The sequence below is a fragment of the Odocoileus virginianus genome, chromosome 11, assembly GCF_023699985.2.
Source record: "Odocoileus virginianus isolate 20LAN1187 ecotype Illinois chromosome 11, Ovbor_1.2, whole genome shotgun sequence".
Lineage (NCBI taxonomy): Eukaryota > Metazoa > Chordata > Mammalia > Artiodactyla > Cervidae > Odocoileus > Odocoileus virginianus.
In genome coordinates, this window is record NC_069684.1 from 34,309,000 (window position 1) to 34,322,344 (window position 13,345).

Below are 13,345 nucleotides of genomic sequence, written 5' to 3' on the forward strand. Positions count from 1 at the left end.
GAAACGTGGCTACTCATACCCTCAGCACATGGTGTGGCGGACATACAGGATACTCCGACCACAAGTCCCAAACAAGCAGCAGGGGCCCTGGCCCCTTGGCAGCCTCTGAGGAGAGTCTGATCTCTGGGCAGCTGTGCCCATCATCTTGCTCTGATCAGTTAGGGCCAGTTGGGTGGGGGGTGTGGGGCTGGTGGACCCAGAGGGATAGCGCCTGGGCTTTGGAGGCACTGCCACATGGTGGCAGGATCAGGTATGGCAACGAGGCCCGAGTTCCCTATCTACTTGGAGTTAGGACCTGCAGCAGGGGCCGTGAAATGATCAAGGGGAGCGGAGGGGGCCTGGGAGTGATAAGCAGTGGTCGGGTTCCCAGAAGAAACCAGAAGGTAAACAGTCTGCCAGCCTCAGGGATGGCCCCTGGGCCAAAAGGGGCTGCTAAAAAGTGCCTCAAAGTGCTGTATTTAATCTCATTCCCCACACTGGCTATCTACACTGGAGGGGTTCACCAGAGATCTCTGTTGTAAATCAGATGCCCCCTCCTCACCCAAACCCAATGAATTATGTAAACCAGGACTGGAGCTGGAGAGGCTGAGAGACCCTGATGCAGGCACAGCTGGGGCAGGGGTAGCAGTGGGTTCAGCTCCCGGATGGGGCTGAAGTCCCTTCCAGTTGCTCATCTGTGCCCACAATTCAGCAGCACATTTGGCTGGTGCACCAAGGAGACTTCTGTGCGGGGCCTGTCTGTTCATCCAGCAAACAGGAAGGAAGAAGCCAGCACCTCCCTCTGCTGAAATCTGGTCCAGGAACGAGGTACCTGGGTAGGGGGAAGCGCAATGCCTGTACAGGTACAGGGTTGAATCAGGGGGGATACAGGGGACTCAGATAGGCCAAGAGGAAACAGTTACAGAGGAAGGGAAGTTTGCTGGGGCAACTGGAACCCAGCAATGACCCAGGGCAAAAAAAGGACCCCTCAGATTCTGAGCCCTCAATGAGGGCAGGCGAGTCCCAGGCGAAAGCCTGCACTGCCCCATCCACAGTGGCAACTGCAGGGCCCCCGAGACGGCTCGCTGACTCCTGCAGCCTCAGAACCCAGCTGGGTGGCCACATTCACTGGCTGCCTCCCCACAGGCTCATTTGGCTGTCCCTCCCTGGGAGGGGGCAGGGAGGCCAAGGGCCCCGGCCCCTCAGGGTCTCCACAGACCTGTGGGAGGACCTGCTCAGGGCTCTAGTGCAGGGCAGATGGTGCACTGGTCTCAGAGCCCATCAGCTTGATCCCAGGCTTCTGGGTAACCAGTCCTGTTTTGGTCCCATAGCTCCGAGTCCAGAAACACACCTGCACCAACTGGGTCAGCCAGGAGAGGCTGACAGGGGGGACGGGGGCCTGTGTTGGTGCCCTCACACCACCCTGGGTCTCCCTGTGTGGGCAGAGCAGGGATTGCAAGGCCTGAGGTTGGCAAAGGGCTCCCAGCTGGGAGGCGGGTCCCTGACACTCGGCAGCCGTTCACAGCCACCATTGCACAGCTGTGCTTCCAGCCCTGGAATTCAATGTCTGCCTGGGAGGTCACAGCCAATCTCCTTGCTGTACCTCCTGGCCTGGCAGATAAGTGGCTCTGATTTATGTAAATCCAGGTGATGCCTAAATAACGTGCCCTGTACACATGAACTTACCCTGGACCTTTATCTATGTGGCAGCCGTGCACCCGGCCCTGCCAAGCGCTACTTTCCTAGCTGTGGGGAACCAGAGGGGTTGCTGAGCCACCATGCCCAGGTCGAGGGGCCCCCCACAGGGCCGAAGGGACACCTGGGGCAGTTGGTCTGGGCAGCAACAGAGTGGAAACCTTGGCTGGAGGCACAGTTGTGAGACGTGAGACCCTTCCTCTCAGGCTCACAAATCCAGCAGGTTTGTCTGTTGCAGGAGACCCTCTGCCTCAGTACAGATACATGGTCCGATGGGGACACTGGCCATCGGCATCCACACCTGGCAAACTATTACAGCCTGTGCAGCTCTGATGAGGGTCTTTTCTGAAGCATCAATCTATTATCTCCATTCACAGACATGTCTTATCATTCAACCTTCCTGAAACTTCCACCTCATAAATCTGTGACTACTAAACACTTCAGCTTCGTGAAAAGCACCATCTAGATGAGAGACTGCCAAAGACAGCACCCAGATTCCAGCTACTCCCCCCTCCACCCACCCCATCTTCTCATACACAACCCAGAACCACAGTCACGCGTGGTTGTGTGCTAAGTCGTTCAGTTGACTCTTGGCAACCCCATAGGCTATAGTCCGCCTCTGTCCATGGAATTCTTCAGGCAAGAATACTTGAGTGGGTCCATTCCCTCCTCCAGAGGACCTTCCCAACCCAGGGATCAAACCTAGGTCTCCCGCACTGCAGAATTTTTACCATCTGAGACACCAGCGATCCTGCTTGAGGGCAATTTACTAACAAGAAGCGCTCCAGGTTGCTCTTGCTCATTACTGAGTCCAGATCCCAGATAAAAAGGTGAGTGAGTGTACAATTTCCAGAGACAGTCTTGAAACTTCAGGAAACCACACTCTGGTCGCTGAAAAACCACAGGCTGAACCCACCCTGGTGACTGCTGCCCCCTGGTGGCCACGCATACTCTCTGCAGGTCCCCTGGAGCAGGAGGCTAAGATTGCCCATCAGGTTCTGGATGCACTGTCGACCTGCAGGGCGCCTGTAGCGACTGAAGGTGGGGTGGGGCCACCGGCAGGTGTCAGGGGTAGAGATGGAGAGGGGACAGGACAGGACAGGAGTGGCCAGAGCCAGAAGCAACTGTCCTGGCTGGTGGCTCGGATATATACAGTCCGTGGAATTCTCCAGGCCAGAATACTGGAGTGGGTAGCTTTCCTTTCTCCAGGGGATCTTCCCAACCCAGGGATCAAACCCAGGTCTCCTGCATTGCAGGTGGAGTCTTTACCAGCTGAGTCACAAGGGAAGCCCAAGAATACTGGAGTGGGTAGCCTATCCCTTCTCCAGATCTTCCTGACCCAGAGCCAGGGTCTCCTGCATTGTAGGCGGATTCTTTACCAACGAAGTTACCAAGGTGCCCACAAATGAGAGATGTGGGGTGAAAGGCAGGGGGAGGAGCTAAGAGAGAGTATAGTGGTTCCAATGCCATCACCTGTCACCCCCAACACAGGGCCTGTTGTGCCTGGGGAGTCACTGAAGGTCCCGGGCCGTCAGCAGGTTGAAGCCTTCCCCAAGGGCAGTGCGCCCACAGGAGACCCTTCATCCTGGACGATAAGCCAGTGTGCTGGGGACACCAAGAACCCAACCTTCCCTCTGCCCCCTCCCCACCCTGGGAGCCCCAGGGCAGGGCAACTGCTGACACCCCTGCCCACCCCAGGAATGAGATATAGCCCACAGAGGACACGCAGCCACTGTAGTGTAGCTTGTTTTTATTTATGTCCACAAATATTTCAAAAAAATTACAAAATACTCAAATGGAGAGAACACAGAAGTCACAATTCTGGGTGTCTACTGCTTACACTGTGTTATCTCATGGCAAACTACTCATATATACATTTAGCTTCAAGATATATATAAACGTAGCAAATCAGAATGTACACTCCGCTCTGCTGCTGCCGCAGTGAAGCTTGACCTCGACGACGTGAACAAGATACACGTGAAACACGGAAACGCAAAACTCAACTCCCAACCAAGGCAGGAAACCCAAACGGAAACCAGGGGGTTGGGCTTCAAAGACACCGCGAAGGTCTGGGGCCTCCTACACACACTGGAGTTGACCAGTGAGGGTTTCAGGTTGTGGGTTTTTAAATGGAAGAATCTCAGTGCTTCACCTGGGGACATGAGGAGAAAACCAAAACCAAACGAGAAAACGCCTTCAGACAGTTTTCAAATACAGACTCCCAAGTACTTCACTCTCTCTTCTTTGGAAAAATGGACGATAGAGAGAGGAGATCAAGAAGGTGTAACTGAACAGTAGACATCATGTCTACCAAAAGGGAGAAGAGGAAGGGTGGGCAGGCAGGGGTGTCCGTGCAGGAGCTGGGAGCAGCAGGAAGGGGCCTGGCTCAGAGGCGTGGAGCCTGAAGCATTGAGCCCGCCCGGATGGCACATTGCTAGCCTTGGCAACATGACTGCTCCTGGCCAACCGGCCATGAAAGTGATGACAAAGTTTCCATCTGAGCCTGCCTCCCTTCAAGGAGCTAAAGTTAAGGCAGAAATGGAATGAGAGAAAAATCAAAGAAAAAAACCTACTACTACAAACATTTTCAACAGACCAAACAACCCCCTATCTGTTCCAACTGAAACTGAACATGGTTTAATAGACACTGGAAATGCCCTCACCACAGGTCTGAATCCAGAACCTGAATCTGAGCTAATACCTGCTGGTTTCTGGGTCAAAGTGCCAGCCTCTCGTCCGACCCCTCTGTGGTCTGGGACATGCTCCATGCCTGCTGACCCCAGGTGGGACTCCTGCTCTCTTTTTACTCTTGGCTGTGACCCCTGCACATCATGGCAAGAAAGGCCCTCAAGGGTCTGAGAAGAGGGACAGACAAGGTCATATTCCAGCAGAAAGTTTGATAAATAAACAGGTGCATAACGGCCCCCTAGTGTCCTCACCCTCTGTTCTGGAGAAAGGGCATCACGTGGGCACCTTGGAGAGCAGAGGCAGGCTCTGGGCTTCCTGTCCCCTTGGAGAGGCCCCCACGTGGAGCCTGGCTCCCACTCTATGTCCGCAACCCCTGTCCTGCTTCCGTGAGGCAGAGTGGGACAGCAAGTATGGTGATACAAGGACACAACACAGGACTGCCACCCACAACTGGACACCTCCGGGATGCTCTGACGCCAAAGCAGCCTCAAGGGGCAAGGACGGCCTGGCTTCCCCACTAGGAGATCCAAATGACCACACATACCAGGAAGCAGGCTTCTGACAGATCCTTTGGCAAGCACATGTGCTTAGTGAGAACTGTTTTCTTCAATTTTCTAGGATGTTTATGAAATAGTCCAAATATTTGGAGGGGAAAAAAAAAAAGGCAGTTCATCCAGACCAATCAAATGAGCGTGTACAGAAATCTACAAGGAAATCTACAACCAGACACACAGGAACATGTGCTTTTGCGCCCGCAGAGACGGAACGGGGGACACTCAACTCCTGCGCTCCTGGGGCACAGCGAGTCGGTTGAGCTCACCGCAGTCTGCACCACTGGCAAAGCACGAGCCAGGAACAGACAGGAGCGAGAACCAAAGCAGCAACACAAAGAAACGGCTTGTAACGTTGTCCCTGCAAACCCCTGGCTGCTCCCAAACCTAGCCCCTAGCCTCCTCTGCCCCTTTGTAACTAGTAACGCCCATCTGTTCCCTTTAATTAAAGGGATAATTATATATAACTTTTTATTAAAAAATCAACTCTGTATTCTGTCAATAGCTGGTAGGAATTCACAATTAGTGACATGGCTGGAAAAAATAGATCAGAATAGTAGTTCGTGGAAGGGGGAAAAAAAAGGCTGTTCTAAAATTATTTATTTACAGACGTAAAAAGCCATGCACAGAACCTCCTCAAATTATGAAGATCTCCTACAATGTATTAAAATAAAAGATTTTTTAAAAATTATAGCTCTTGGATTCCAAACTCAGATGCTGCAGACCGTGTGGGTTCTGGGACACACGCAACTGAGTGTGTCTGCACGCACTGAAGGGTGTGAACTGGGATCTAGCACCTACTGAGAAAAATCAAGGAAGGAAAAGAAAGCTAAAGCCAAACCCCAAGACTGCAGGGGCACTTTCTGGGTGTTCAGTCCAGTCCAGGACTCACTAAGTTTCTGGGGGACTGTCATGCAGGGAGACCCAAACCAGTCTCAAGGAATCCTCTCTACAAACGAACACTATGTATGCTGATACATTTTTAGTTGTGGGGTTTTTAAATATATAAAGAAATCTTTAGAAGATATTCTTTTTGCTTTTAGAGCTCCTATTGTATGTAAAAAGTCCTGTTTCTCTCCCCCAAGAATTGGGGTTTCCACAGCCAGCGTTAACAAATAAATAACTTATAACTGCTTGTCACCTTCTTTCTTCAGTCGACTAGAAAAGAAAGGGAAAAAAAAAAAAAAAAGGAAAAGTCATAGGTATCAGGCCTGCAACTGGAAGGGTCTGGACGCCCGAGCAGCCGCCACACTACTTACCACCCCCCCCCCCCCCCCCCGCCACCACGCCACTACCATGTCTTTCCTCCTCAAGACCCTCAGGAGTCCCCTGACTGGCAGGGGAACAGCCTGACACTTGCTGATACGGGGTAGGGAGCAGGGTGGGTGCAGCTGGGAGGGGCGGGGGTGGGGACCCACAGGCGGAGGAGGCGGGGGCCCGGCCTCCCCCAGCCCCGCCCCGCCTCACCTGTAGTAGTCCTCCTGACTGGGCAGGTGGCCGCCATGCATGTGGGGATGTCCGTGCAGCCACTGCTGCTCCATGGCCAGCCTCTGCAGCTCGGCCGACTGGGCGTGCATGGCCTGCAGCTGGTGGGCCGCCGACATGGGAGGTGGGATGGCTCCAGGCAGGTCTCGGGGGTAGGGGGTGCCTGCCAAACACCAAACAGCCTCTGCTACAGAAAGGCCAAGGCAGTGGCCAGGATGAGGCCGCCAAGGAGGTCAGATCAGAAGAGAGCCTCCCGAGGGGAGGATCAAGAGATCACCTACTGGGCAGGGACCAGCAGAGCAGAGCCCCTGCGGAGACAGAAGTGCAGTCCCTGCACGCCACCCCCAGCTCCCTTGGGGCCCCGCCTGCTCAGCCTACTGCCCAGTCCTCACAGAGGCCTGCCCTCAGCCCTCCTACACCCTCTGGGCTCCTGCTGTGCATTTACAGCCCCACCCCCAGCTCCCCGGGGGCAGGGGTCTGGCTCCCAGAGCACCCAGGTATCTTCCCCCCACACAGGAGAGGCCCATGCTGAACACAGAGTAAATGCATGAACGGGACATCAGACCAGACCCCTGATCCAACCCTCCCTGGCCCCCTCCTTCCCCAGGCGTCTTCTTACCAAAAACTGGGTGACGGAGCATCTCGTGCTCATGGGGGGGCTGTCCAAGCAGAGGGTTGGGGAGGGTGCCAGGAGGGTAGGGAAAGCGCGCCAGGTGAGGGCCAGCGGTCAGGGGGTCGACCAGCGGGTGAACAGGGCCTGCTGAACCTAGAAAAAGGGGCAGAAGCACAGGGCTCTGGAGCCGCTCCCCCTCCTGGGTGGTATTCACAGAGACTTCCTCCTCTCCACAGCTGGCTTCTGGTCACCAGGCCATCAATAACCCTGACTTGCTAACCCAGAGTGGCTGTCGCCCTCCCTGCCTCCTCACACCTGCATGAAGCTCCAGAAAGTGACAGAGTTAAGAGCTGACCACATCTTTCTTCCCCAGTCTCCTCAGCAGCCCCAATCTCATTTTGGCAAGGACATTGGATCTGCAGCGCCCTGGAGCCAACTGCCCCAGCCCCATCCTAGGCCTGGTGAGGTCCACCAGCCCAGGCTGCCTCCCTGGCTCTTCACTCACAGGACCAAAGCGGGTGCTGCCTGACGGGTCTCAAAAAGTCCCAGTGGCCGTCTCAGCACGTCGCCGGTCTGTTCCCTGGAGTCACCCTCTCTGGCCCCGGGGCCTCTGCACCCACAACTCTCTAGGCCTGAGGACGCTCCTTCCCTTGCTCCAACACCTCCCACCCTCCAGACGCCTCTCTGCAACAGCAGCGCTGCAGCTCTCAGCTCTCTGCTCAGTCTTCCTCCAGAACAGTAACTGCTCCTCACAAACTCAGACACATTTATCGACTGCCCCCAGTGGAAGGTGAACATGAACAGGGGTGTCACCAGCTTCTACAGCTGTGCTGGGAACACTGCGGGTCCTCAGTAAACACTTGTCAGGTGAACGAACATGCTGAGAACACTCGCCTGTCCTCTCGCGGGACTGAGGCCCACCTCAGTGGGCTTAACCACAAACGATCCTGGTGCTGGGACCATGGGGTGAACGTGACAGCTCCTGGTTCCCACGTCAGGTGGGGCTGGGAATGTGTGTAGGAAACTGAAGGTTGCCCTCCTTCCCTCTGGGGCCCGCCCTGTCTGTTGTCTCCCTCCCCGCCCAGAAGGGGCCCAGGGCCCCCACAGCAGGCCCTGACCACCCCCACCCTGTCTGGCCAGTCTGCAGAGCCACCCAGGGAGTGGGGCTCCAATCATGCCGGTGTCAGCCTCAGACCAGCCTGCACCCCTAGCCACGGACCAGTGGGCCTTCCAGAGCTCTTGCTCCTGGAGTGGACAAGACTGGGCGGTCCTGGCCAGGTGAGCCAGCTCAAAGCCGGCAGAAGCCCAAGCCCTGTTCCCCGAGGGGGAGCAGAAAAGCTCTCACTGATGACAACCCCCAGCTTCCCCGGGGTGTCCTAGTTGCCTCCATGTGGCCCCAAAGGCTCTGCCCTGCTCCTCCAGCCCTGTCTCTTGCTCCCAAGCAGCCCCAGTGAGCACAGGCCACCTCCTCCCTCACAGCTCCACTGCAGACACAGAACTGAGAACCCAAGCTTCATCAGGAGATGAAGAGCAGAGGGCCCCAGGTGACTGTGGAGCCAGGGGGGACGCTGGGTACCCCCACATGTGCCAGGAGCTGCAAGCTCTGCTCTGGACAGCAGCCCCACCCGGGGTCCACAGCCCCCAACCCCCAACCCCCGTAGACCCGCGGTGGGCGCCCACCTTGGTGGAGGGGGTCCTGCTGGTGGAGGTGCAGGTGCGAGTGGATGTGGGAGTGCTGGTGGTGGTGCGGGGTCACGTTGAACATCTGCAGCCGGGCCAGGGGGTCGCTGGTCAGCGAGGCCATGCGCTCGGCGTGGATGCGCTCGGCCGCCAGTCTGTCCGGGTAGCTCATCTCGGGCCGCAGCTGGGGCCCGGCCAGGGCCAGTCTCTCCCTCTCCAGGGGGTTCAGGCCGGGATGGAAAGACGCAAAAGGGTGGGGGCCGGCGGCAGGGGGGATGGTGAGGGCACCGTGCCGGGCGAAGTGCTCCATGGGGTTGGCGGCTGGGTGCAGGGGGTCCAGCTCCGGGGGCTTCACCTCGAAGCCCGGCTTCATCCGCTCCCGCAGCTCCCGCTCCCGGAGCTCCCGCTCTCGGATCTCACGCTCCCGCAGCTCCCGCTCACGGATGGTGGGGTCAACGTTGTAGAGGCCAGGCATGTGGTAGGCCAGCAGTGGGTCGGTGGGGTTGAGGGGCACGTAGAAGGGGTGGTTGCGGTTGGTGGGTGACATGACGTGGGGCCGGGCGTACTCGCTCAGAGTCCGGAGGGCCGGCGTGTCGGGCCCAATGTAGGGGGGCACGGCAGCGATGGTGGTGGGCGGGGGTTCAAAGGATGGCCGCATGTGGCCGGGACCGCCAAGCTGGGGGTCGCTGAGGCGGCCTTCATGTGCTGAGCTGGACGCCTTCTGCAAGAGGAAAGAGGCTGTGAGGGGCGGGCGCCTGGCCCCTGGCCCCTGACCCAACCAACTGGGTCCCCCACCCCACCCCACCCCTGGTCCAGACCTGCCGTGACGGGGGACTGGGGCCCAGAGGCGTCAGCATATCGTGGACACAGAGGTAAGGCAGGTGGGTGCTGAGAGATAGCAAGGGGGTGGCCCACTCAAGGCGGGTGAGGGGACCAGCCCTAGACGCCCACGGAGCAGGCTGCCCTCCCGACTCACGGCCGCTCGCTCGGCCTCTCGCTCCCGTTCCCGCTCGCGTTCTCGCTCCTTCTCCTTCTCCTTCTCCCGCTCCCGCTCCTCTCGCGCCTTCTGCTCAGCCTCCCGCTTGGCCTTCTCGATGGCCTCCTCCCTCTTCTTGGCCAGTTTGGATCCCGCCAGAGGCATGAAGTACAGGTCGGTCCGTGCACACGAGTTGTAACCCCGGTCCAGGTGTTTGTAGAACCTACAAAAGGCCTGGTGTCTTGCTGGGTCCCAGGCGAGGCCCCAGCTACCCCTTCCCTCGACGCACCTGGGTTCCCGGGACCTCTACCTGGCGGACTGGCTGGCGTGGCTGGGGGTGTCCACCACAGTGGGCTCAGGGGACGGGCTCCGAGGCGGGGGAGGGGGGCTCTCGGGCTCCTCAGCATCGTCCAGAGCCTCTTCCTTGATCTGGACAGTGGGGAGTGGGCAGGCTGCCCCACCAGGTACGCTGCCTCCCGAAGAAACGGCAGCCGAACAGGGCGGCTGGGCCGAGGGGCCGGATCCCGCCGGAGGAGTAGAGGTGGGGGGGCAAGTCGGAGGGGTGATGGGAGGAGGGCCCCCAGTGACAAAGGGGTGTTGAGCAAACGGGGGCTGAGGGGGCACCTGGTGGAGGCCCGCGGCGGGGTGGGAGGTGGCGGTGGGGGGCAGGCCCTGGCTCTGGGTCAGCACAGGGGGCTGTGCAGGGGATGAGGGCAGCGGCTGGCTCTGTGGCATGAGCTGCAGGGGCGGGGGGTGGGCTGAGGGCGGGTGGTGAGTGGACAGAGAGCTCAGGGGCTTCAGGGCAGGCGGGGGCGGGAGGTTGGCATTCATGGAGAAGGGCGAGGGCCCCGAGAGGTGAGGCGGGTGCTTGTGGGCCTGGGGCGCTGGCAGCTGGGGGATGGGCGTGGTGGGCGGGGGCTTGATGTGTGGCATGGCCAGGGGTGCTGGGGGCAGGGGCTGCTCCCGGGGGGGCTGCTGGGGCTGCAAGGCCGACTGAGGGGCAGAGGGCTGCAGGGAGGTGTGAGGGTGGGCTGCTGCTTGTGACACCTGGGGAGGGAGGCCAAAGGGCTGTGGGGGCCCCGGGTGCTGCAGTAGGGACCCAGCCTGGAGGCCATGAGGGCCGGGTGGGCCCTGACTGTGCAGGGGGGGCTGGGTGTGGGGCGGGCCTGTGGTCTGGCCAGCTGGACCTGTCAGTGGCTGCAGCGGGGGGTGTGGTGAGGCCAGCCGCTGTGGGTGGAGAGCAGGCGCCTGCTGGATGTGGGCATGGGGAGCAGCAGCTGAGGGGGCCTGTGGCTGCGTAGGGGGCTGGGAGGCCGAGGGGGAGCCCTGTGAGGGGGCAGCGGGGGTGGGCGTGGGCCCCGGGGTGGGCAGCTGGGCAGTCCCTGGCAGGGCAGAGGAGGGGGCTGGGGCAGCCCCTCCAGGAGCCTGCAGGGCAGAGGGCTGCGTCGTCTGCTGGGCTGAGGAGTCCGAGTCACTCTCGTTGTCCTGAGGGCTGGGAATGCTGGGGGACGTGCTGCGATTGTCCTGGTCGATGTCTTTGGGGTCACTGCTACCCTCATCGTTGACACTGCGACTGTCCGAGCTCTCCCCCTCGCCTTCGGATGGCGAGTTGGGCCGACTGATCTCCTAGGGTCAGAGAAGGAGGATGGAAGGTCAAGGGGAGCCAGACGCCCCCTGCCCCACCACACAGCAAGGTCTGGCTGAGGAGGCAGCAAGCAGGGACCACAGGTCCTACCCTGACCTCGCCAGTCTTGGAAATGCTCCCTGGAAGGCAGGACACGGCCACAGCCCAGGGTGCTTCTCAAGGGACAGGAGCTGCTGGGGGCAGTAAACATGCTTCAGCCTCAAGCCTCACCTGGGTTTTTGTCTTCTTGGAGCTAGTCCTGTCGGCCTCTTCTGTATCCGAGGTCCCCTTCTCCCGCTGGCGCTTGGTACTCTTAAGAGGGGACGTGGCTTCCTCCTTTACCTTCTGTAGCGGGAAAGCCCACGAGAAGCCTCAGGCCAAGGGATGGCCCAGCAGTCTCAGGGAGTGACAACCACTTGCTGACCACTTGGACAACCTCAGGGAGTGACAACCACTTAAGACTCCCCCTACACCATGCTCCACCCCCAGAAACAAGAAAGCTCTGGAAGGGGCCAGTGGGCCCAGGAAGGAAAAAGTATCTGAGGACAGGAAACTCAAGGCAGAGGCGGCCCCCATAGGTCTGTGCTGGGAATTACGTAGACCTCTTTTTCCAGGCCCCAGTCTGCAACCCCAGGCGAGGCCTTGCTGGTGCCCATGAGGTTCCATGAATGACCGAGAGACTCAGGGGAGGTGAGTGCCGACTCCAGCAGCCCCTACCACCTGCCCTCCAGGCAGCTCACCTTGGCCGACTTCTTCACTGTCTCTGATTTACTATCGTTGCTGGAGGTGCTGGCCGCGCTGGGAGAGTTCCGGCCACTGGAGCGGATGTCTTCATTGATGGGCGAGGCACGACCATCAGGGCTGGCTGGCTGCTTCTTCCGACCACTGCGCAGTGTAGACATCTGCCCACCCCAACCGGGGGCTGGTGAGACTCGACCCCAGTCCCCACACAGGCCACCTGGGCCCAGTTCCCAGGCAGGAGCCTCCAGAGTAGGTCAAATCCCAGCCCCTGGCAAACCATAGGCACCCTTGGCTGTCCCTCACTGCACAGGAGTCAACATGGAGCGAAGCAAGGAGGGGGTGAATGGGTGAGTTTACATGGAAAAGAGTGATTCTCAGCTTAAACTCGAAGCTCTCATCTCCTCCAGGGACTGTCCTGAATGACACAAGCTGGAAGCAGGCAGGGCTGTCTGAGGGGCAGAGGTTGGCCCGAGTGATGTTACACCTGAGGTCGGCTTTAAGTCACTCCCCCTCTTCCGTCTGCTCCATGGAACTGCCTGCTCCTCCCACCAAACACACATGCACACTGGAAGATTTCACGTGACAGGATGGGAAGTGACCCAACGAAATGAGCTGTCAAATAATGCAGCTCAGCTCCTAAAACTCCCAGGCCTTGAGGACATTTCTGCAAGGCCACGGGGCTCAGAAGGGAGGGGGGGTACAGCAACTCATGCTGGTCCACCAGCTCCCCGAGGAGATGCAAGGGAGGAGAGAACCAAGAGCTCTCCCCCACAGGCCAGGCATGTCCCCTCCAGGGTCTGTTCCTCTGCCTGAAATGAAACACTCCCAGCCTCCTCCTGGCAGGTGCAGCCCCAGACTCCAGAGACGCACGCAGGCTGCCTGGCTGAGGGACTCACCGAGCCACGACTCCGCCGTGTCCTCATGCTATGCTTCCCGCTGAGCCCATCGTCTTCCTCTTTGACGGGCTTGAACATAAAGGGTGGGGGGTCCACAGGCTTCTCAATGGGGGGCAGCTCGCCGTACTTCTTGAAGTGGATGCGGCAGTCGGTGCACAGCAGGATGTTCTCCCGGCCCCCGTGGTGCCAGTCCTTGGAGGCTGCAGGAGGGAGGGGCGGCAGTGTGGCTGACAACCTCAGACACCAAGGTCTGGGGGTATAGACATCTGAGCAGGGAGGCCCTTCTGTGGGCTTGGCTGATCCTTGTACCACGAGGACCACGTGGCTCTGGCCTCGGCCAAAACCTGTCACTCAACAGCTCAGGTGCTGCCGCCCTGCTTCTTCCTGGAAGGAGAGGATCTCAGGACTGTCTACCAC

General features: G+C 59.0%; 1 protein-coding gene across 11 annotated transcripts in view; it reads right to left on the reverse strand.

The window, feature by feature from the left end:
* Window positions 1-3,407: 3,407 nt before the first annotated feature.
* RERE (arginine-glutamic acid dipeptide repeats) overlaps window positions 3,408-13,345 on the reverse strand; it is a 405,272-nt gene continuing 395,334 nt past the window's right edge. For all 11 annotated transcript variants that reach the window (XM_020913245.2, XM_070474246.1, XM_070474245.1 and 8 more), the window contains 9 exons: window positions 12,929-13,128; window positions 12,032-12,193; window positions 11,523-11,636; window positions 9,978-11,293; window positions 9,668-9,890; window positions 8,692-9,412; window positions 7,018-7,164; window positions 6,381-6,561; window positions 3,408-6,071 (listed from right to left, as the gene is read on the reverse strand). In XM_020913245.2, coding sequence (XP_020768904.2) covers window positions 6,038-6,071; window positions 6,381-6,561; window positions 7,018-7,164; window positions 8,692-9,412; window positions 9,668-9,890; window positions 9,978-11,293; window positions 11,523-11,636; window positions 12,032-12,193; window positions 12,929-13,128 — 3,098 coding nt within the window. In that variant the 3' untranslated portion in view covers window positions 3,408-6,037. The remainder of the gene's footprint in view (window positions 6,072-6,380; window positions 6,562-7,017; window positions 7,165-8,691; window positions 9,413-9,667; window positions 9,891-9,977; window positions 11,294-11,522; window positions 11,637-12,031; window positions 12,194-12,928; window positions 13,129-13,345) is intronic.